This window comes from Plectropomus leopardus, chromosome 12, assembly GCF_026936395.1.
Source record: "Plectropomus leopardus strain MGB_pleo_1.0 chromosome 12, ASM2693639v1, whole genome shotgun sequence".
NCBI classification, from domain to species: domain Eukaryota; kingdom Metazoa; phylum Chordata; class Actinopteri; order Perciformes; family Serranidae; genus Plectropomus; species Plectropomus leopardus.
The window spans coordinates 36,464,040-36,488,774 of record NC_142187.1 but is presented as its reverse complement, the minus strand read 5'-3'; the positions used below and the strand labels follow the sequence as shown (position 1 = coordinate 36,488,774).

General features: G+C 32.1%; 1 protein-coding gene across 8 annotated transcripts in view; it reads left to right on the top strand.

Moving 5' to 3' along the window:
* The first annotated feature begins 6,674 nt into the window (after positions 1–6,674).
* The window catches only part of LOC121951147 (M1-specific T cell receptor alpha chain-like), a 35,901-nt gene continuing 17,840 nt past the window's right edge, over positions 6,675–24,735 (top strand). Inside the window, exon 1 of one of the 8 annotated variants that reach the window (XM_088086050.1) lies at positions 6,675–6,729. In XM_088086050.1, coding sequence (XP_087942176.1) covers positions 6,690–6,729 — 40 coding nt within the window. In that variant the 5' untranslated portion in view covers positions 6,675–6,689. Of the gene's footprint in view, positions 6,730–7,063; positions 7,251–9,275; positions 9,332–11,127; positions 12,297–14,125; positions 14,272–17,639; positions 17,768–18,779; positions 18,916–24,168; positions 24,286–24,735 lie in introns of those variants that run through there. The other 7 variants (XM_088086045.1, XM_088086046.1, XM_088086048.1 and 4 more) reach the window with 7 other exon arrangements.

The window sequence follows — 24,735 nt, the reverse complement described above, 5'->3', positions numbered from 1 at the left end:
GAAATACAAATTAACAAAAAAATATAGAAATGGATGCAAAACTCTGTGAAAGTTAAAAATAAAGTGACAACAGGATCTTAAACTGTGCAAAAACCAACCGAAGCCGACAGCACAGAGTATAAAACCTGCACAGCAAAATAATCTTTCACAGATTAAAAAAAAACCCAAAACATTGAAAATAAAAGCAAAATAAGAATAAAAGCAAAAAAATAGATGACCGACAGCACAGGGCTGTTAAATCCCATCAAATAATAAAAATAAAATAATAATACATTTGAAAGTCTAAATGTATAAAAGCCAGTTTCTGCTAGGGAAAATGAAATTAATTAAAAAATGTGATATGATAATAAAACAAGCCACCTCTTGGCTCGTCAGAGCTGAGATCAAACGTCCAAAATGTACCATTTATTGAACTAATGTAGAAAAATGTAGTTAAATTTTACACATTTCAAAATACAAAGTCATTTTCTTCAGTTTTAAAGGGAAAGAGTCAGTGTTATGTGTATTTAATTTATTCTGGTTAATCATAATCTTAAAGTCATAACTTTGACTCAAAGTGAATATCGTCAGTTTTTCTTGTTTTTGGCAGAAATGGGCTTCCGTATGAACATAATAACACATCAAATAATGAACCAGTGTGTGTGTGTGATTAGTGAGGGTGTGTGAGGTTGGTGTGTGAGTGTGTGTGAGTGTGTGTGACGGTGTGTATGGAGCTGGGAACAAGCTGATGTTCGGCGGGGGCGTGAAGCTCGTCGTGTAGCTCGTCGTGTAGCTCGTCGTGTAGCTCGTCGTGTAGCTCGTCGTGTAGCTCGTCGTGTAGCTCGTCGTGTCAACAGGTCGGTGAAAAAATTCATAACACAAAAAGCAAAATGTTTTTTCTTTATTTTTATTTTTTATCATTATGAATCCAGCTGTCGGCTCTCCGGTTCCTCACGGCAAAAAAACTGAAATTATTTAAAATTTTGCTTTTAGTTTGTCGCCAAAACTGGTCCCAAACTGGTTCGTGCTGGTTTTTGTGGAGCTGTGTGTGTCAGTGTGACTGCTCAGGGAGGCTACGCCGTCGTGTTCGGAGGAGGAACTAAACTGCGAGTACAAACCAGTGAGTTTATTCATTTTAACTGCAAAATATATTCAAATAAAGTTACCTCAGACATCAGTTTAGTGACGAACAAATTCAGGATTATCTGTTGAAATGACTGTGAGGATATAATTCAGTCTGTTCAGACTCACGTTTCTGAAAACCGGAGTCGTGTTTTTGAGATTAGAGTCAGTTAACCCTTAACTTAATTAACTGTTTAGTTTTTATTCTTATCGAAAACGTGGTTAAAAGGCAACAAGCAAATACACGAGACATGGCCCTAAATAAACCCCCCAAAATACTCCTGAAAATATGCACAAAAAAACAAACAATGAAATGGCCAAAAAAGATTTATTTATCATATATATATATATATATATATATATATATATATATATATATATATATATATATATATATATATATATATATATATATATATATATAGGAACATAATTAATAAAATTTAAAATTATTATAATTATAGTTGGTGTCGTATTTATTTGAATAATTTCCTTCTAATCTTCCTCTCTCTTTAAAACTATTTTTAAGGTAATTTTCTTATTCTTATTATTTTTTTCTTTAATTGTTGGACATTTCTTGCTGAGTTGGTCAGAAATCAAAGTAAAACTTTAATGATTTTATGATTGATGTCAACAAAAAGTTACAACTATTAGACTTCACCAAAAGATGTCAAATAAAAGACAAATAAAAATATAGTTTGATGGTATTTGATAAAAGTTTATATGTCTTATTGTTTTTGACTTTTAAGAAATTCATCAGAAAAAACCCCAAAAACTGGACTGAATCTTTAGTTTATTTCTAACTTCAGAGGAACCGAAAAAAAAAGACTTTTTAATGAAAGTGAATCTGTCGAAGCTGAATCTGACGTTTTCGGTCGGCTGTCAGTCACAGTGTGAGAGGAGCTGCAGAAAGGATCATTTTTGGGAGAGGAACTCAGCTGAGAGTCGACGCTGGTAAGATGGAAAACAGTTTAAAAAATATTAATTTAAAAAAAAGTCCCATCTGCTAACTTTTGTCCACAAATGAGTCCTAAACGCTTTTTTCAACACATGAAAAGAGTCTAAAAATATTTTTGTATAATTGAGTTTCGTTGAGGACAGAACGTGGGAAAAATTTTGAGATTAAAAAGATAAAATGAGATTTTTACCAAGAAAAAATAATAAAGTTTTTGTTACCAGGGAGAAGTTTTTTTATGTAACAAGTTTAATTTTGGAAAGTGACTCGAGGTTTTCAGCCAGCTGTCAGTCACAGTGTGACAGGAAATACAGAGAGATTAATTTTTGGGAGAGGAACTCAGCTGAGAGTCGACGCCGGTAAGAAACAAAACTCAGTTTATTTCTTATATATTTTTAACCCAACACAACGTAGAAAAAGTGGCATTTTATCCAGTGATCACTGAATATTTCTACATGTTTCCAACTATCAATTTTAGGTATTTCAGCAAAAATGAATGATAATAAGTGATGATGAAGGTGAGCTGCAGGTTTTCAGTCAGTTGATCAAACTGATCAGGTTATTTTCGGGAGAGAAACGCCACAAGGTTCTTAAAAATCTTAAAACGTTGTGTTTAAGGTGCGACACTTCAGGTGAAACAACTTTGAGATTTTGAGTGAATTTGCTTCCAAAAAATCTCTTTTCTTTTTATCAGACTTACGAAAAGAAAACGTCCAAATTCAAATTTAGTTTTTTTTTTCCTGCAGACTTTCTGTTCTGGAAATTTAGGCAAAAACGCAAAATCGTAAAAAAAAAAACATAGAGCAAAAATAATTGTCTTAATATGAGTAAATTTCGTGGCGATATCTATGAGTTAAAATTTAAGCTAATAGTGTTTTATTTTTGGTCTAAAATTGTATTGTGAAAAAACCTGATTTTATGTAATGGAAGATTTTTGTTTTGGAAATGTATGAAACTCAGTGCGTATTTAATAATATTTAATAACTCATTTGCCTTTAATTAAACAAAATGAAAAATCTCCAAAAAAATAGAAATGATAATAATGATGTTTTCAATGTAAGTAATCACCTGAGGAAGATTCATGGTGAAATCTGTTATTTGAAACCTGGATGTCTCACATTATACCAAACCGAATTCATTTATTCATTTATTTTTCTGATCTGAGCAGCTCGTATTTTCTTTATTAACAGTTTTTGTTTTAAACTGCAAAAATCTGCAGTTAAAACTCTGTTTGACTCAACTTCTTTTAGTGGAGAATAATCCAACGTTTCAAAATCTCAAGTTTTGTGGAAATGTTTTTACAACGTTTGTGAATTTATTATAAAAAGTTAAACTGAGAGACTCGAAAACTTTCACCTTTCTTATTTTAAAGTAAACTGCAGGATTGTATGGAAGCTCATTTCTGCCAAAGAAAAGCCAAAACAACAGAATGATAAAATAATAAATATGTCGTCCCTTCACAATCTTAAAAAAGGACACAAAAACAAATTGTTTCGATGCAAATAAAACGTTTAATTCGAGAGTCGGGTCAGAAACAGCAGCTTTGAAGCCGTTTGGTTGGGAGCTGTCAGCAGTTTGAGTTTCTGTCATCAGACTCGACACTGTGTGAAATCCGGAGGCGTCGACAAAATCCTGTTCGGCTCCGGAGCCAAACTGACCGTCGAGTCCAGTGAGTCTGATCTGTTTTATTTGGTTTTTTTAAAATAATTTTCTCAGCAAATTAAATCCAAGAGGAGGCAACAGTAAATCCCGACATGATCATAAGAGGTCAAAAATCAAGACAAACTGTAAATAAGCATCAATAAAAAAGAAAAGAAAATTACATTCAAAATAAAAACAGTTGAAAAATAATATCCACATAAAAATGTGTAAATATTAAAAAAATAAGAAAAATTAAATATTTCTTTAAAGAGAATTATTTAATAAGCTGAAAGATTTATTTTTCTAAATAAAACAGACTGATGAAAGAATGATCTACAACTTTAACCCTTTGAAACTGGAGCAATTTATGAGCAACTTGAGAAGAAACTGCCACCAAAAATATAGCAAGTAATCAGTAAAAAGATACAAAATAAAATACCTGAACATCAGAAAAGAAGAATAAAGTAAAAAAAAAAAAACAATCTGAAAAAATCTAATAATAATAATAAATCAGTATCACAATTTAAATAATTAAAATGATCCTCTTCAGACATTTGACGTGTTGATCAGATTTGATGTGAGGACAGAATCACTGTGTGACGTCTTCAGCTGCCGGACGGAAGATTTTATTTGGAGAAGGAACCAAAGTGATTATTGAAAGCTGTGAGTAACCGAAGACTGAAGTTATTCCAACTTTTATTTACATTACATTCATAATGTCACTGATCCCAAAAATACGTTTTCAACATAAAGTCTGTAAATACTAGTGGCTCAAACGCAGGAGCTCAGATTCATAGAACATCCTTTTATAATATTTAATGTTTTAAAACGGGTAAAAAAAAAAAACAACAATAAATAATCAGAAACTGCATGAAGTCAAAAAAGACTAAATATCAAAATCTACCTTTTAATTCAAATATAAACATATAAAATATAAACAGAAGCTTTATTATGCGACTGGAATAAAATCAGATTTAAAAAATTTTTTTTTTTCTTCGTGTTGTGTGAATTCTGCTTTGGCAGCGGGACCGTTTAACCGTTTAACCGTTTAACCGTTTAACCGTTCGACCATTTAACCATTCGACCGTTCGACCGTTTAACCGTTTAACTGTTTAACCGTTCGACCGTTTAACCGTTCGACCATTTAACCGTTCGACCGTTTAACCATTCGACCGTTCGACCGTTTAACCGTTTAACTGTTTAACCGTTCGACCGTTCAACCGTTTAACTGTTTAACCGTTCGACCGTTTGACCGTTTAACCGTTTAACCGTTTGACCGTTCGACCGTTTAACCGTTTTACCGTTCGACTGTTTAGCGTTTAACCGTTTGACCGTTTGACCGTTGAGCTCAGTGAATACTGACGAACATGATCAATAGTATTTATGTGGAGAATTTCTAAAGCATGAGAAACATCTGAAAAATTACCTAGATGGTAAATTTTTTAAATTAAAGGTGTTTAATCAGGTTTATCTAATCAGGTTCATTTTAACAGATTTATTAAATTGTGTTTATTCAAGTTTATTTAATCAAGTATTTATTATAAAATCTATTTGTTCACTTCATTTAATCAAAATAATTTACTCAGACTTATTTGTCCAGATATGTTACATCAGGTTTATTTAACCAAATAATGAAATTAGCTTTATGTTATCAAGTTTATGTAATCCAGGTTTATTTAATAAACTTTAATTAATCAAGATTAATCAGGTGAATTTAATTAGGATTTATTTAATCCAAATATACTATATTTAAACATTTTAAAAATCAGATTAATTAATGTAGTTTATTTATTCAGGTGTATTTAATCAAACTCATTCGTTCAGATACATTAAATTAGGTTTATTTAATCAATTCATGAAATGGGGGTTATTTATTCAGGTTTATGTAATTTTATTCAATCAAGTTTATTTAATCCAGACTAATAAAGTTAATTTATCGGGTTTATTTGATCAGATTTTTTGAGGTTTATTTAATTGGGTGTTGGGTGTTTTTGTAGTCAGTGAGGTTTGTGTCGTGAAGCGTCACACTGTGTGACTTACGGCTCTGCTGCTAACAAGATCGTCTTTGGCGGCGGCACCAAACTTCACGTTATCGACAGTAAGTTAAAAAACTCTTTTTGAGAAAACGGCCTGAAAAAACTAACATGCTGTAAAATTTCATAGACAACAGATTAATTGACTGGTGAGGTTTCACAGTGATATTTATATATTAGAAATGGCACTTATTCATATTTATTATTTATAAATGAATTAAATTTAAATATATTTATGCATATTTAGTATATTAATAAAACTTATTCTCATTTTATTCATGAATCATTTTAAATGAAAACAGTGACTTTATTAATCAGACAGAATGTAAAAAATAAAACTAGAAAACGTGGATGAAGTTTGGTTCAGTTTGTGTCGTGGAGCTTCACGTTGTGCGAATGATGGAGGATTTAAGATCATCTTTGGAGGTGGAACCAGTTTAACCTTTGAACCCTGTGAGTTCTGATCTATATTTTATTAATTTTACTTATCTGAGGTGTCATTAAATGCAAACGACAGTGTTAAAACCAGAATATGAACAAAACTAGAAAGTTATTAAAACTGATGCAGTGAAAACAAAAATCATAATTAAGATTTAACTTGAATTATTTTTATCATACGCTGTAAAAAGAGACAAAGTGTTTTTAACTTTACAAACGTTAGTGTGCGGGCTGCTTAAAATAATTAAAAATAAATGTCAAAGTAAAATTCAGTCCAAAGAAATTATTTCTTCTCATGGGACGATATTTAAATACATCTGTGTGTTAATAAGAAGTTTAACATTAAAAACAGTTTGTTCAGTAAATCCCACCATTAGCATCTGATTTATAATAAATATTCAGTGAATAATCAGTTATTTTAAATCAGCCACGTTAAATTGCTGTTTTTCTGAATGAGGTTTGGTGCAGTGAGTTTGTGTCGCGCTGCTTCATGCTGTGCGAATGTCGGAGCTGCAACTAAAATGATTTTTGGACGTGGAATCAGATTAACCGTCGAACCCAGTAAGTACAGATACTGATCAGAAATATAGTTTATTTTTACAGGGAGACGAAACATTTCCAAAACAGTTCAGTCCCTCTCCAAAATACACATTCAATTTCTTCTGTGTATTTTCATGGAAAAAGCCATTCATGGTAATAATCATTCAGGCAAAAGTCTCAAATAATTAAAATAATATGATTTTTTGAGGGAAATATAAACCTACAAAATTTGGTTTAATTTATAATCAGATATCTTCTTGATCCTAAAAGTCAAAATATTAAAAAATACATCTGCTGAGAAAGAATCATGACTTTATTCATTCAGACGATCGACACTAAAACAAATCAATATCTTTGCTGATCCGTTAATATGAAAATCATTCATAGTTCATTCACTTCATTTCATAGTTCAAAGTGTAAAAACGCTGATTTTCTGAATGAGGTTTGGTTCAGTTTTTGTCGAGCTGCTTCACGTTGTGTGAATGATGGAAGTCGAACTAAGATCATCTTTGGAAGTGGAACCAGATTAACCATCGAAACCAGTAAGCAGAAAATATATTATGTGTATTATTGTAATGATGCAGATTTATCAACAAAGTTTTCAGCGTTTGATGCAGAAAAAACACAGTCAGAGTTAAAAAATCCAATAAATAGATCTGAGATGAAAATGATTAATTTGACTATTCAGGCCATAAAATCAACACAGAAAATAATTCAGATTTACAGATTTACAGAGTTTTTATGAGCAGAAAAGCCTTTCAGGAGATATTTAATCCTTTGAGACCTGAACATGTTGGTTTCTTTTGAAATTATGAGGAAAAAGGTGATTAGTAAATTGGTAAGAAATATTGGGCAAATTGCAAGAAAATATTAAAAGGTGATGAGAAAATGACCTGAAATGATTTTTTAAAAGAGGAAAACGTCCAGAAAACTATATGTGTAATTATAACCACGTGATGTTACTGAAAAAAAAGTTTTTATTCAATTATTTTTACTTTTTTTGGGGGAATCATCATTTTTCTTCTATTATTTATTTATTTATTTATTTTTTATTTAACTTTTTGTAATTTAGTGGTAATTGTCATTTTTTTTCTAATCCTAACCCTTCCTTTCAATTTTTAATTTTTTTCCTGCTAATTTAGAGGTAATTTTCAAATAATCTTTCTTTTCCTGCTTGTTCTGTTCAAAAGAAGCCAAACCAAATTGCTCAGCCTTTAAAGGGTTGAATATTGATGTGATTGAAAAATTAAAATCCACTAAATCAATGTGAAAATCAATCAGCATGATTGACAAAATAACCACTGAACGCAGTAAACTCTGATACTGGTGATCACGGAGCATCATCACAAACTCACTCAGCAGCTGTTTTTAGTGAGAATATAAATGTGTCAAATTTAAACACTGATTTGTGGAAGAAATGTGTCATAAACGCCTGTTTTTAAAGGACACAGTGACGTCATTTTCCAGCCCGAAAATAACCTTTCAGTCAATACATAAAATAAATAAATGATTATGAATAAAAGTTTGGTTCAGCTGGTCACTGCTGAGTTTATGTGGCGATGCTTCATGTTGAGGGATTATACTGGTGCTCATGAGCTCATGTTTGGAACCAGATTGACCATTGAAACCAGTAAGTGCTGGTATGGAAAAATAACATCAACACAAAGTAGAAAAATATTCAAAAGTAAAATCAACACAAAGTAGAAAATAATTCAAAAATAAAATCAACACAAAGTAGAAAATAATTCAAAAATAAAATCAACACAAAGTAGAGAATCATTAAAACACATCAAGTGACAAAATATAAAACTGAATGATCAATATCTGTACCATCATCAAAAAACAGTTGTGGTATCTATTGTACAGCAATTTTTAAAATTTTACCATTATTTATTATACATATGTACAATAGACATTTATTTCTAATGAAAAACCCCAAACAATAATAAAACAATAATAGAAACTTTTTCGTATATTTGGTAATTCTATATTTCTTTACACACTTTACGCACTCAGCATATTACACATATTTTACAAACTGCTCTGAAACTAAAGCCTGTTGCTCACATTTATTTTTTATTTAATATTTTTACAAATGCACTTATTTCATTTTAATTCGATTTTCAGTTAATTCTATAAATCTATAATTAAGCTCCGCATCACAGCGACTGTAACAAATCAATATTTCCTTCGATGATCAATAAAGTATTTCTAATTCAGATTCTCAACTGTAACTTAATCATTCCAAATAAAGTTTAAAAAGTGGTTTTATTTTTTAAAATGCAAATAAATGTCTGACAGATTTTCTTTATCCTGATAGTTATATATTAATAATAATAATAATAATAATAATAATAATAATAATAATAATAATAATAATAATAAATTCCTGCTGCAAAAGAATCATGAATTTATTCATTCAGACAATCGACACTCAAAATAATCAATATCTTTGCTGATCAGTTAATGTGGAAATGTTCATTTGATAGTTCAAAGTGTAAAAATGATGTTTTTCTGAACGAGGTTTGGTTCAGTTTTTGTCACGACGCGTCCCGTAGTGTGAAGTCTACTAACCAGAATAAACTGATGTTCGGAGGTGGAACCAGATTAACTGCTGAAGCCAGTAAGTAGAAAGTAACTTTATTCTTGGCTTTATCACAATAATCAATACACACAATAATCACAATCTTCAGTATCTAATCTAGAACATGACAACCTCTCGTTCTGAACATACAGTAAATATCAAAACCTCTAACATATATTTATCATAGATATGCATATTTTTAAATTAAAACTGTCTCTTTTTTTAGTATCTGAATGTCATCGTTCCAGTAAAATCATGATTTTCTAAATGAAGTTTAATTCAATTCATCATTGCTCAGAAAAAACACCCAAAATAAAGAATTATCCAACTAAATCCAAAACTGACGTTTTTATCATCTTAAAATTGTCTTAATCATAACAATAGATTCAAACCTTTGAGCAGCATCCTGACTCTACAGTAAATGTAACCATTTGCATTTTATTTATAATAATAAATGATTTCAAATGAAAATAGTGTCTTAATTAGCCAGACTGAAGTCTCTAAAGTTAAAAAAAAGAAAAAAAGAAAAGTTTTTTCTGAATGAAGTTTGGCTGAGTTTGTGCCGTGATGCTTCATGTTGGAAATAAAATGATCTTTGGAGACAGAACCAGATTAACCAGATTAACCAGATTAACCAGATTAACCAGTGAACCCAGTGAGCACTGACACACATCATTAATGTCTTTTATAGAGCGTTAAAAAACAAACACAAACAAACAACAATCTGAAAATAAAAAACTTGTGTTTTACAGGAATAATCCAAAAGTATTTGTGGGTATTAAAACAGTTTGCAGAGTATTTTTAATGAACCGTCATCATTCGTGTGATTTCTGACACGTATTTGTCACAGAGGTGCGTGTTTGTCTGAGGGCGGCTCAGGGCTCTGCTGAGTTTGTGTCAGGTGATTTCGTGTTGTGTGAACGCTGGAGGCGGATTAAAGATCACTTTTGGGAGTGGAACCAGATTAAGCGTTGAACCCAGTAAGTGCTGATAATGTCTGATTAATGTCTTTTACTGAGAATCCGAAAAGACACGAAAAGACAAAACACTTTTGTTTTTCAGGAATAACAAACAAAATCTGAGTGATAGATTTAAAATTATTAATGATTTATTGATGAGTAAACAGCTGCAAACAATATATGACGCGTTTAGCGCCGCAGGTTCATAAACCAGCTCAAAGCAGGAAATAATTCACTGTAACACTGTTAATAAAACTTTCTTAAGATAACAGCAACAAATCCAAAAACATGAAAAAGGAAAAATTCAAAGGTTTGCAGGAAAAGTGGCTGAAATAATCAAACACATTATTAAAAACAGGGTTTTTTTTCAGTATTTCTACTAAATGTTGGCATTGTAAGTATTTTATATATAATCTATACTTTATGATTTTTTTAAACTTGTAATTCTGAGAATTCAGAAACTAAAAAAGTCGATCTTTCTAAAACAGCAAAAATCAACAAGAAAAAAAGGCAAATTGTAAAGTTTTTGAGGAGAAGTAGCTGAAATAATCAAAAACATTGTCGATATTAAAACAGTGTGCACAGTATCTCTGCATCATAACTGCTTTACATCTCTAATATGTTGATAGTTTCTGATCATTTTATTGAAATGGTGACTTTTTTTAAGCGGACAGAAGTCTGTAAAGAAAAGTGTTTTTCTGAATGTGGTTTGGTTCAGTTTGTCACACAGTTTGTGTTTTGCTGCTTCATGCTGTGTGAATGCTGACAATCGAAAGCTGATTTTTGGGAGTGGAGGCAGATTAACCGTTGAACCCCGTGAGTACCGAAACAGATGATAAATATCATTCATACAGAGCGGGTCTAAACTTCAAAAACACAATCTGAAGAAAAGCTGAAAACATAAATATACACAGTCCGGTCCAGCTGGACTCTGAGTACGTTTACGTGCATGCGAATATTTCACTTTCATTTCCATCGTGACAATATTCTGACGCTGATGCGGCTCACGTAAATACTTGATGCTGTTTGGATATTCTAAATTTGGCTGTTTTCAGGGTGTAGTATTTTCTGATTTAGACGTGGATTATTTAGATATTTTCAGGTATTTTTAGCGGGAATGTTGTCTGTTTTTGTAATGAGAGTAAAAAGGTAATATTTGTATGCATGTAAATAACTGATAAATAAACAGCTTCATTACAACAATACAGCTGAAGAAAAGAATCCGAATCATCAGTGAATTCATCTGATGTATCAAAACCATTTTCAGTATATTTTAATACACAGTTAATTTCAAATTTCAGATGTGACTGAGACAAAAGTCTGAAATGTAAAACGGCGGTTTTTTGGGTGAAGTTTGGTTCGGTCGCTGTGCTGAGTTTGTGCTCTGCTGCTTTATGTTGTGTGAATGCTGGAGGTGGATATGAATTCATTTTTGGAAGTGGGACCAGATTAACCAGTGAACCCAGTGAGTACTGATACAGGCCATGAATGTCAATGATAGACCGTCTAAAAAAAACTACGACAAAAGGAGTTTAAAGGAATATGGATAAAAAAAAAAGAAAATTTGTATATTTCTGGACTGACTGATGAGAGCAAAGAAGAAATGATTCCTGTCAGGTTCATAAAATCTAAATAATTCACTGTAACACTGTCAGCTGAAAAACCTTCAACAAAAACAACAAAAAACTACAACTAAACTTTAAAAAACCAACCAAACAAACCCTAAAATCCTTTAAATAAGAGCCATGATCAACAAACATAAAAAAAGGGAAAAAAAAATCAAAGATTTTGCAGAAAAACTGCTGAAATAATCAAATAAATCTCTAGTGTTTAAACATTTCTGGTAGTATTTCTAAAGCAACTAGCCTCTCATCATTATCATAAGATTCATCATATATATTTATCCCAAAAATCTGTCGATGTATTGATGAGGTTCGGCTCAGGTGCTCTGCTGAGTTTGTGTTCAGGTGCTTCATGTTGTGTGAATGCTGGAGGTGCATATAAGATGATTTTTGGGAGCGGGACCAGACTAACCATTGAACCCAGTGAGTACTGACTCAGACCATTAATGTTGCATATAGAGCATCTAAAAACCAATAAACAAATGTTGGTTTTACAGGAATAATAAAAAAAAAAAACAGAGTGATGGATTTTAAAAGAGACAGAGAGAATTTGTTATTTTATTGACTGACTGATACGCTAACGATTGTAAAAAAAAAAAATAAAAAAAATTAAACAGATCATTTGTTCATAAAATCAGCTTAAAGTAGAAAATAATTCAGTATATGTTGTCAGGTGAAAAACTCGTATCTCAGAGATGTCAGAAATTAAAAAACACAACTTTTATTAAAATAACAGCTATAATCGGCAAACATAAAAAAGGGGAAAAAAAATCACAGTTTTTGAGGATAAGTAGCAGAAATAATCAAATAGTGTTTAAAACAGTTTGTTCAATATCTTTTCAATTAAACATTTAAATGTCAAATATATTAATCAAGAGTTTTTAGTGAAATTGTGACTTTTTTTAACTGGACAGAAACGTCTAACATAAAAACGTTGTTTTTCTGAATGAACTTTGGTTCAGTTCGTCGCTCTGCTGAGTTTCTGTCCTGGAGCTTCGTGTTGTGTGAATCCTGGAAATCAGAATCGACTCGTCTTTGGACACGGAACCAGAATAACCATTCAGACCAGTGAGTCCTGAGATATTAACCATTAATAGTATACATATTTCTCATGGTGTTTTGCCTGTAAACACCCAAAATCACGATCGTAAAAAAAGAAAAAGATGAAAAACCAAACTTGCAGTTCAGACTGATGTGAGATGAAAACTTTGTAACTCCAAAATGTTTTAAAAATCAAAGGAAATAGTTTTGTGATCAGACATCAAAATGAACCAACATCCATATTTGCCAAAATAGAGACTCGATTTAGTAAAGCAGAATAGAAATCTGTGAGTGGATATTAAAAATAAAACTATTAAACAAGTAAAATGGAACAAGAGTTAATCTAACAAAAAAAAAAGATTTTGGTGCAAAATGTCAAAAAGTCTTTCCAAATCTCCATATTTTGATGTGTTAAACAACACGTAAGAGGACACTTTCATCAGTGTACACAGCTGCACTTAAACACCAAAAGCAGATGCATATTTATATGAATAAGTATACTGAGTATTTCTTTCCATTAGACGTTATTAGTGGGAATATTGTTTTTCTTTGTAATAACGGTAAAAATGTAATAGTTTTATAAATGTAAATGTAGCTACTGATAAGGATGCAGCTTATTCATAATATCTTTTAATCTACAGTTCAATTCAAATTTAAGATTTAATTGAGACAAAAGTCTGAAATGTGAAACTGAAATTTTTCTGAGTGAGCTTTGGTTGGTGCTGAGTTTGTGCTCTGCTGCTTCATGCTGTGTGAATGCTGGAGGTGCAAATCAATATAAGATCATCTTTGGAGGGGGAACCAGATTAACCAGTGAACCCAGTGAGTACTGATACAGATCATAAATACTATTTACATCAAGCATTTTTTTCATTAATATATACAAAAGCTAAACAGAAGAATTAGTGTCGAAATAAAAACAAAAGAAAATAGCGATGATAAAGCAGGCTGAACTGTTTTAACGCGGAAAATAAATTAAAGGCAAATTTAGCTTACGTCATTTACAAAATATTTATTTTCTAAACATAAAATATTGTCTCGATCATATCAATCGCAATCAATTCTTCAACTGAGCTCGTCTTAATCAAAGCTGTTAATCAATCTGTTAATACTTATTTACAACATCATAGCTGAAACAGCAGCTATTGTTGTGACCGGACCTGAATCATTCACACAGAAGTCTCGTGTGTAAATTATTATGTAATTCTCATTATGTAAAAGAATGTTTTTCTTTTATTATTTTTATGAAGTTTGGTTCAGTTTGTGTCTGAGAGTTTGTGTCATGGTGCTTCATGTTGTGTGAATGTTGGATATAAGATGACTTTTGGAAGTGGGACCAGATTAACCATAGAGCCCAGTAAGTACTAATATTCAGTATTTAAAATATGTAATATGAGGTCACATATAAAGAAGGAAATATTTAATAATCTGGACTCATAGATGAGATGATATTAAAAATCAAACTACTAAACAAATCAAAGGGATCAATAAATAACAATAAGCATCATAAATACATCAATCATTCATCAGTCACTCTGAAGTTAACATGAAGTATAAAATAAAAATGAGTTTTAGTAAAAATATAAAAACAAAATGTGTATTGGTAAGATAAAATTAAATAAAAATATGTGCATCGGTAAAAACATAAAATGAAAATATGCTCAATAGTAAAAATATAAGATAAGAATATGTTCATTTGTAAAAATATATTAAAAATTATGTGCCGAGTATTTAAAGTGTGTAAAAATATAGAAAAACAAAATATACAAATATGTGTCTCAATGCTAAACTTTAGTGTACAAACAACTATGTTTAAAAGTTTAGAAAATAAGAAATATATGTCTGTATGCTTAATAAGTTATCGTTAACTGCAGATTTTTATGTTGGAATAAGATAAGTGTTTTTGGGTTTATTATTTAGCGCTGCAGCGTTTATGTGATGATGTTTAGTGTTGTGTGAACACTGGAAATTACAAACTGGTCTTTGGCTCGGGGATCACACTCAACGTTGAAGCCAGTAAGTTTTTTTTTTTTTTTTTTAGTTTTAAAGAAATAACTCAAAAGTCCTAACGTCATTATTTTTAATAATTCAGAATCTAAAGTATTTTTCTTTTAAAAAACAACAACAGCAACATTAACATTACTGATGTGATCTCAACTCACAAATTAAAACACCTGATTTTGACTTTAACCCTTCAGAGTCTGGATCGACATCAGTTTTGCTGATGCTTTTCACGAGCACCGAAACCTCTGAGCCCAGAGAACTTTGGTTTGATTTCTTTTGAAAAAAATACAGAAAATGGCAAGAACTTTTTTAGCACTATTAGGTTTTTTTTTTTTTTTGCTTATTTTTTAAAAAATGTTTTTACTAATTACTTGCAAATTTTGGGGTCATTTTCTTAAAGTTGCTTATTACCTGTATTTCTGGATGAAATCAAGGCAGTTGGCTCAGGTCTCAAAGGGTTAAATGCCTTGGCTGTCAGTTTGTAAGTTTGAAATTAAGATTCAGTCCATTTGGATGCCATCCTTATGTATCACTGCTGTTGAGTTTAAAAAAAAAATGATTCAAGTTAGTGAATTCAAAGGATGACTGGATGGAGAAAAGTTAATTAAACGTGTGCTCCAACACCTGCTGGAAATGTACATTTTTTGAAAAATAATTATTCCATCCAATAAGAAATGCTAAACTAGAAGAGGAAAATAATCAGTTATCTTTTAATTGTATATGAATACACTCTTTACTGAGCTGTAGCACATGTGGCAACAAAAATTAGCCCAAATTATAACATTAAATAATTTTCAGTATAATGTTTAAGTCCACATACTATTAAGCCCATTTATTAATTAAATTTGTTGTTTGGGTTTTATTTTAGGAATCTTTTGCTTTCTGTAATTAGTGTTTGTTCATCGAGAAAACGGTTATGCAGTTATTGAGCAGATGTCGTCCGCTGTGTGACTGTCGGTGGAAACTACAAAGTCATTTTTGGAAAAGGAACCGAGCTAACTGTCGAGATCAGTGAGTATTAACGTGATCATTTTAATGGTTGAGAACTCATTAATGTGCTGTTTTTGTCACGTAACTTAAAAGCTACGAGAAAATGTACATGACAGTTAAACGGACCGGCCGAATCGATCATGAGTTTAGACTCCATGAAGTTATTGAGAGTTACCTAAATATTTTACAGGAATTACCTCCTCTCTCCATACAATGAACTAACTTTCAGAAAGTTTCAGCTAAAATCTTTTTTTTTCTAAATCTCCTAATTTCTTGCAATTTGTGGGGCATTCCTCTCCAGCTGTCACATTTCCTCTCCCCCGTGTTTTTAAAAGAGATCAAATGGACTCAGATGTTTAAATACTTGTTAAAGGCGTCTGAATGCAGCAAAATATAAGTGATGTCAATCCAGATTTGGTTAAGTTAAAATGTTCTTTGTAATAATTTTTTCCTCAAATTCTCAAAAACGTATTTTATCATGCGCAGAAAAGTTGTTCCTCAGACATATATCTGCTCAACATTCAATCTGTGTGAGCTGTTTTAATATCCAGATATAATGAGGGAAGTGCAGATGTGGAAATAGTTAATGTAGTTACTGTTCAGATCAGACTGACTGTGCGACTTCATCTGCAAACTGGAAGATCATCTTTGGAAAAGGAATCAAACTAACTGCCGAGAGCAGTGAGTATCCAAATATAATCATATTTAAGTGATGATAATAATAATAAGATAAATAACGGCTCTTATTTCATGTGGTTCGACTGGAGTTTAAACAGCCCGACTGGTTGAAAATAACAGTACAACAGTAAAGTTTCATTAATTAGAGTTAAAAAAAAATTACATTTGTAACTAAATAATTCAACAATGACTCAAAAGAACAACTTTGTCTAAATGTACTTAACTGGAAAACGCGCTTAGATTCTAACTTCCTAACATAATTTGAAATGTTTAATTATGAAAATGATAAATAGTCTTAAATTAATTTTATTTTTCAGATATTTTAAAGATAATTTTCTAAATCTATTCATTTCATGGACTTTGTGAAACATTTCTTAAGAAATAGTTTGTTGCCTTTTTGCACATTTTTAAAAGCAGCGCAAGAAAAGTGACGTCGCTCCACCTTCCACTCCGGAGAGCTCATTTTTAACCCTTTAGCAGTCACACTAAGAAATAGCAAAAAGATTATACAACATAACAGACAGCAGAATATGTTGAGAAAATGTATCAGTTTCTTGAAAACATTTACCATTATAATGCATGTAAAAAGTCAGTTTAATTAAAAACAAATCTGAAAATAGAAGTAACTTCACATAATAAACACATTAAAGTAAAACAAAAATATATAAATGCAAAAAAAAAATGAATCTAGTAAAAAAATTCTGTATGAAATTGATGGTAAAAAAGATCAGTGTTATATGATGAAAATCTGAAATAAAAGTAACATTTTTAAAATACGCAACTAAACAAACACAAATAATGTTTTATTTTCTATTAATTTGTTTTATTAAAATAAAACTGGCAGATTTGAGAGATTTGCATGGATGTCATTTTTCTATAAATCTGTGTCAAAAAAAAGTTTACATTAAATAGTGTTAAACTTAAAAAATCACAAAAACCAAACACCACCGGCTCTCCCTCAACTATGAAACTAAACTGCTCCTTTAGTACAACAGATGTGTAATCTGTAATCCCGTCCACCTGTAATCTGATTTGAATCAATATTGGAGCCTGTGGTGGATGAGCTGCAGCAGTCCTGCAGCGTTCTGGTTTTTGTCCAGCTGAGATTCACTGTGTGACTTCTGGATCAGGAAACTTGAAAATGCTGTTTGGAGAAGGAATCAAACTGACTGTAGAAACCAGTGAGTATCATTAACTGATATATTTATATCATATTATTATTATAATTATGCATTAAAAATATTGATAACATAAAATGAATGAAAATATGTCAGTGTGCTAAAATCAACTCAATGCCAAGTCAAGTTTAAAATACTTAAAATGTTTACTTCTTCATTTTAATAGCTGCTATTAACAGGTTATTAACGGTAATTATTGTGGCTCGCGGCAGAAGCAGCGTCTGCAGTTATTGTTCAGCTCAGATTAACTGTGTGACTGCTGGAGGAGGAAACGTGAGACTCATTTTTGGAGAAGGAATCAAACTAATCGTAGAAAAGCGTGAGTACCAAGAATTCATAAATTAGATAAAATAATTGGAATCGACACAAATGAAAATAAAAAGCCAGCTGCTAATGTAAATATGGTGACCGCACAAATTAATCACACATAAATCACTCAAAATGTAAATCAGTGGTAAATTAAAGGATAACAGCACAGCAAGTCATAGAGATCAATGTTAAAAAAATAAAGTGGTAAAACTGTGAAACAGGCTGAAATATGTAAATAACTCGTCAACAAGTGAAAGTTGAATTAAAAGCCAAAATAAAAAGGCAGGTTGTATAAGACTCACTGGACCTGAAATAAAGAGCCGCGTGTGGAATTCAGATTCTGTAAATCATTTTTAAAGGTGATCAGATGATGATTTTATTCTTTAGGTATTTTGGCGTCGTCGGTCATTTTTAGAAAACAGTGTGGTGGTCATCTTTATTTTCACTCTTGGACTTCAGGTGTCTTCTTTTAAATGCTTTCTACGTGCATTTCTGAGCTCAGGCAAAGCAGCTTTATTTTAGAGCACATTTCATACAGTGCAATTCAAAGCGCTTTACAGAGCAATCACATATAAAAACATATCAGCGGATACAGTTTTACAGTAAAAGAGTGAAGAGATGAGATGGATAGATGAGTCTTTTTCTGGACTGCAGCATATAAACCAACATCAGACGGCCGAATATCTCGAAGATCCAAATGTAATACGAGTGTTTGCAGATGATGGTCCGCCGTTTACTGACACAGCGTTATTGCTCTGAGCAGAAACATTGTGTGACTGCTGCTGGAGCAGCATATGGGAAAATCATTTTTGGGAAAGGAGTCAGACTGACTGTTGAGGCCAGTGAGTATCATTATCATTTTATATTTCATTATCATTGAGCTGTGGCTCAGTTTTTTTTAGGCAAACATGTAAATGTAAAATCCAGACTGTTGCTGGAAAAAACTTAAAACTGGCTGTGATCCTGAATATTAATATTTTAATTAATTATAGTGAAAGTTAACGGTCACATTTTAGAGGAGAGACTTGAACAAACACAAATTTCACTAAACATACTTCTGCGACCTGCTGGCGTCACAGTTAGAATGAATTATGATGAACTTATGTTAATGGTACTTTACTGGCAAAAGATGCAGAGCAATCAAAGTCAACGGGACAAATCCATGCAATAAGTTAACACTCATGAACAAAAGTATTCTTACTGAATGTGAACATATTAACCACCATAAGCTTAGCTTCAGATACCGAGCCTTTACACATTTCTCTGCAGGACTTTTCTCATACTCTCCTTTGTGTCATCACTGGTCATATACTTTATTTGTTTAATTCTTAAATGTTTTATCCCCACTGACGTTATTTCGAGCTTCCTGCAGTTCGTATAAATGACCAGAGTAGATTTTGTCCCGTTGTCTCCATTAATCTCTGGGTTTCTGTGGTTGGACTTCTCTCAGTGTGGCTGGCTGTGGAGTTTATAACCTCATCTCTGACTCCAGGAAGATAAAATAACAAAAAGGCCTGTTAATAAAATAATTATTAAAGAATTTGAAAAAATAAATAAATAAAATTTAAAAGTAATATTATTAAAGTAATTGCATGAATTGAAAGAGGCAGTACATAAACCCCATCACTGATGTCAGTAAAAACCTTATATTATTGGTGATCTTTTATGCTTTCACATCAGTGACGATGTGATAATATGAATTACAAGTTTCTCAGCATCTTAAAACCTTAGAAGTCTTTAGATAATATCAGAAATACACTAATGTCCCGCTAAAACAAGAAAGTTTACAAAAAAGACAAGGCTCTCATCTGACAATAATGATAACAATGATAAATAATATTTAACTTTATTTATAGAGCACTTGTCTTAACAGCAGATTCAAACCAAAGAGCAATAAAATAACCATAGAAAATGTAAACAGTGATCACTAAATATAGACAATGAGGAATAAATGAAAGTTTAAGAACAATGTAATGTAATATTACAAAGTTTAAGATTTGGTAGAAATATACCTTAATGTAGGTGCTGTTTTTAGCAAAACTGTTTTCAAAAATCTGAATATTTAAATCTAAAATAGCTCGATGGTGAGAAGGTCTGTGCAGTAATTGTTCAGCTGAGATTCACTGTGTGACTGCTGGAGGAGCAAACTTTAAACTTCTTTTTGGAGAAGGAACCAAACTAACTGCAGTAATCAGTGAGTGTCAAAAATTCATATATTTGAATTTAACCGTTTGTTGAATGCTCATGGGAAGCTATTTTTGGTACTGACGCAATTTAAAGTCAAAGCATCTCCAGCTGTAAACTTTATGAAAGCTAAATGACGAGGCAAATCCGTTTTATATAGCTGAAATCATGTTATTTTGTCCTATCTCAAACATTTTGACCATGATAATATTTGTAATTTGTCAGCAGCATATTGCAGGAATTGCATATTTTCTGAGTTATTACTACATGTTTTAAATACTTAAAAGTTCTCTTTGGGATTCATAGAAACAAACCTCCACGTCTGAGTTTATGTGGTTGAATTTCTCAGAGTGTGACGTACTCTGGAGCATCTAAACTCACCTTTGGATCCGCTGTTAAACTAACAGTTTTGTCCAGTAAGTAAAATGATTGATGATTTAATTTAGGACGGTCTCTGGAGATGCACCCACATCTTGCTAAGACAAGCATGTTTTACCTCATTCCTTAAATTTCAAAACTTTTAGATGCATTTATTTTGAACGTGGCAGGAGTCAAGTCAGTTTTTTTCATATAGACCATTATCACAAAACATGGTTTGCCTCAGAGGGCTTTACAGTGTACGACATCCCTCTGCCCTCAGACCCTCACATCACCCAGGAGCAATATATTAAAATTAGCCCGAAACAAACAAACAGACAGACAGACAGACAGACAGACAGACCATTAAGTCCCCTTCACTGCTTTATAAGACGAATGACTTTTTGCTTTAATGTTCGTCCTCTCTTTACCGTTTGCAGTTAGCTGTATTGCGTCCAGTGTGATTATGAAATAGTCTCTGTAGTTATTGTTCAGAGAGATTCACTGTGTGACTGTTGGAGGAAACAGACGGCAGATTTTTGGAAAAGGGAGCAAACTAACAGTAGAAAGCAGTGAGTATTACCAGTTTAAATATTCAAGACTGACAAACGCTTTTTTATGCAGTTTAATTTTTACCATCATTCAAACAAAGCTCTGTTTGTGACTGACGTAATTATGAAAGAAAGCAAAGATCACATGGAAGAGTTCGTCTGGCTTTTGCAAATCAGCCTGAATTAAAAAGACTAATTTTTGAGAGTAATTGTGTTTAATGGAACAATGAAACATGCAGTTAAAAATAGCATGTTGGTAAAAATAAAGCTGTTTGCAGACGATGCCGTGCACTTTATCACTCGTGAACTTTAAACTGCAGTTTTTTTGTTGAGTTAACAAACACTGTGTGACTGGGACAGGAAACTGGAAAGTAATTTTTGGGGAGGGCATCAAAGTGATCATAGAGACCAGTAAGTTAAGTTTATTACTTTTTTTGAATATTACTTGTTACTGAATGAAATTCAGATTATCGAATTGGGCACATTAATAAACTAAAAACCCCATGAAAGAACAAATATCTGTTCAGGCCGTCCATTCTTCACTTCCTGCAAACAAAAGAACCACCTGCGCTTTATTTGTTTGTTTTGATTGTGCAGCAAATTAAAAACTTAATCTACTTTATTATTTAAACCACGAGTGAATTTCAACAAAAAACCCCACTGTGCCACATAATAAGAAATATTCTTACGTATTATTACTGTGCATATTGATCCCTTTATTTGTGACGACGCCTTTCTTTTGTTACTCGTAAACCTCAGCAAACAGCAGAACAGTACAGTGCAGTCAGCTGCTTTCAGATTTAAACGAAAGTCATACGTTTAAAATGAGCAGAGTGAGAATATTCAAAATTAAAAACATAAACTTTAGATGTTTTGTCAGCTAATTGTAATAAGAGAAGCAAACTCGTCTTGCACCGACGCTGTTAATAACATGCATCAAAATAGTGATTACAAAATAATGTATTTGTGCTCTGAAACCGATGGACTGTCGGCCGGTTTGGTTTTGATGCCTCAGAAAATGATTCTTGAGATTTACGTCTTTGGATTCATGACTGTGTGAATGTTGATGGTTATGGGAACAAAGTCATCTTTGGTTCTGGCACAAAACTGAATATTGAATCAAGTAAGTTACATGATTTTCTTTTGAGGCAGAAGACACTTTGAAGAAATTTTGGTGAAATTTTGATGCATTTAAACAAGTCTGATTCAGCATTTTGAGCCGTTTCGACACCAGCAACCTAAATGCTTCAAAAAGAGCTCCAGACCCGCGTCTCGCTGCGGTAACTGTTCGACCTTTTGCTTTTCAGTCTTTTTTTTTGTTTACACATTTATGGCACCAAATAATTTTTTTCTTCCTGAAATGCAGCCATTCTCATCCCTACATTTAATTTCCTTTTAAGCTTAATAACACGAACATATGAACTGCGCAAATATCATTTGGCTATTTTAAAACTGAAACAGAGAAGCCTGATGAGGAAACAGCTCATGTCATCCATGTCTGGGTTCACGCACTTGGCTTTCTCTTTGTGTGACTGCTTATGGAAACTCAATTTTCATCTTTGGTTCTGGGACAAAACTGAGAGTTGAATCACGTAAGTTTTTCATGAATTTGCGAGGAATAACCTAATGCAGCTCTGTAAACTCGACATTTTCATCTCGATTTATGCCAGCGTGAGTTTAAACATCGAACTCCGGCAATCGTTTCATTTCTGAAAAGCCACATTACGGTTTATGCACATGCTTAATATTTGAGTTGAGGTTTCTCATGCATAAATCCAATTTCTTTAAGCTGAATAACACATAGCACATATCTATAGTCTAATCCATTAAGGACATGAAACAGTGAGGGCAAAGTCCGGGCCACTGATCCTGTTGTTTTTGTATTTGCGTTTCCTGTTGTGTGACTGGAAATTCAAACGCGAGGCTCATCTTTGGTTCTGGCAGCAAACTTATAGTTGGATCAGGTAAAAAAATGACTTTTTTTAACAATAATGTTCAATCTAATGTAGCCGAACTTTTTTTTTTCATGTGGTTCTACAGTCTCTAATATAAAAAAACTTTATTCATATAGCAGCTTTTCAAAAACATTTACAAAATGCTTTTTGAACAAAGCAAAGCAGAACTGCACAGACGGCACAGACCTATTGAGCACAAGCGAGACCAAACGAGGGAAAAATTCAGATCAAATTAAACCCAGAGGATGAATAATGTAAGATTCAGGATGCATTATATCAGTCTAAAATAATACAAAGAAATAGACCAAATACGACAGCAACTAAAGCAATAAATGCGATAAAACCATGAATAAAATAAAACAAAAAAGATAAAAAGGTAAAATAGATCAAATGCAATAAAAGAAATTTAAAGAAATAAAGACGAGATCACAAAGAAACAAAACTAAAAAAATATCATAGTTGAACCTTAACTTAACAGAAATATGTTGTTATATTTCATTTCTAAAATATTACCTCTTCTTTGCAGTAAGATCTTTTTTTTTTTTTTTTTTTACTAATCACTAGTTTTGTTATAGGAATAGTTTTATCAGGAAAAAGTCAGTGATTGACTGCAGGGTTTATGTATCCGGCTCTTTTGTTGTGCGACTGGCTTTTCAAATGACAAACTCCTCTTTGGTTCTGGCACAAAACTGATTGTTGAATCCGGTAAGTTTCTTCATTTGATTTCCTCATTTTTAACAAATGTTGGATCTTAATTGAACATGTTTCACTTCATTCTGGGCGGCTGAAATGTCCACTGGCAAATAAAAAAATACTAGGTTAACCTTTACTTCACTCAGAAAATCTATAAAACTCAATTACACTTCTATAATTTCCATTTCTAAAACATAACATTTTCTGTATGCTGCGTCCTGATAGATATAAAATATTTCAGATGCACATCTAGTGAATCTCAAATCCAGTTATTTTTAAGCAATCTCAGTTAGATTCAATTAGATTGGATCAGAAACTTTGAGGAAAAATCAGCCTCTTTTTAAATGTACGAGTTTCTTCGTGAGGAAACAGTCTGGCGGTAAATGTTTCGAGTCGAGGCACTGTGTGACTGCTTCATCGGGAACTGGGAGGATGAAGTTTGGAAAAGGGACCAAACTGACGGTTGAAAGCAGTGAGTTTCAACAAATTTTAAATTCAACAGGAAAACGACTAATTTTAGTTGCATCCCAAATCTAAAGACATATTTTGACTCTGATAAAATTGTTCATGTTGAGGATTTCTGTCATTTGAGGCTCATAAAACCATTTCAAAACTCTTTCAGATTTAAAAAACAGTCCTCATCAACTCAAAACAAGACTGTTTTAACCCCGTTTGGGACAGCTCGCCTCGAGGAAATTATTAGCTTCCATAATATAGTTTACTTTAGAAGACAACATTAACGGTAACGGTAACGTTCAATTGTTGAGGATAAAATCTAAAAATTTTGAAGGGGGTCCCCAAAACACTATTATTTATTCAGTAGTAAATGCCAATTTGAAAATTACAGCTGAATCGGGTATTCATATACATTTGTTTGCGGATGACGTGATTTAGTACTTCACTGTTTTTAAATTTAGATTTT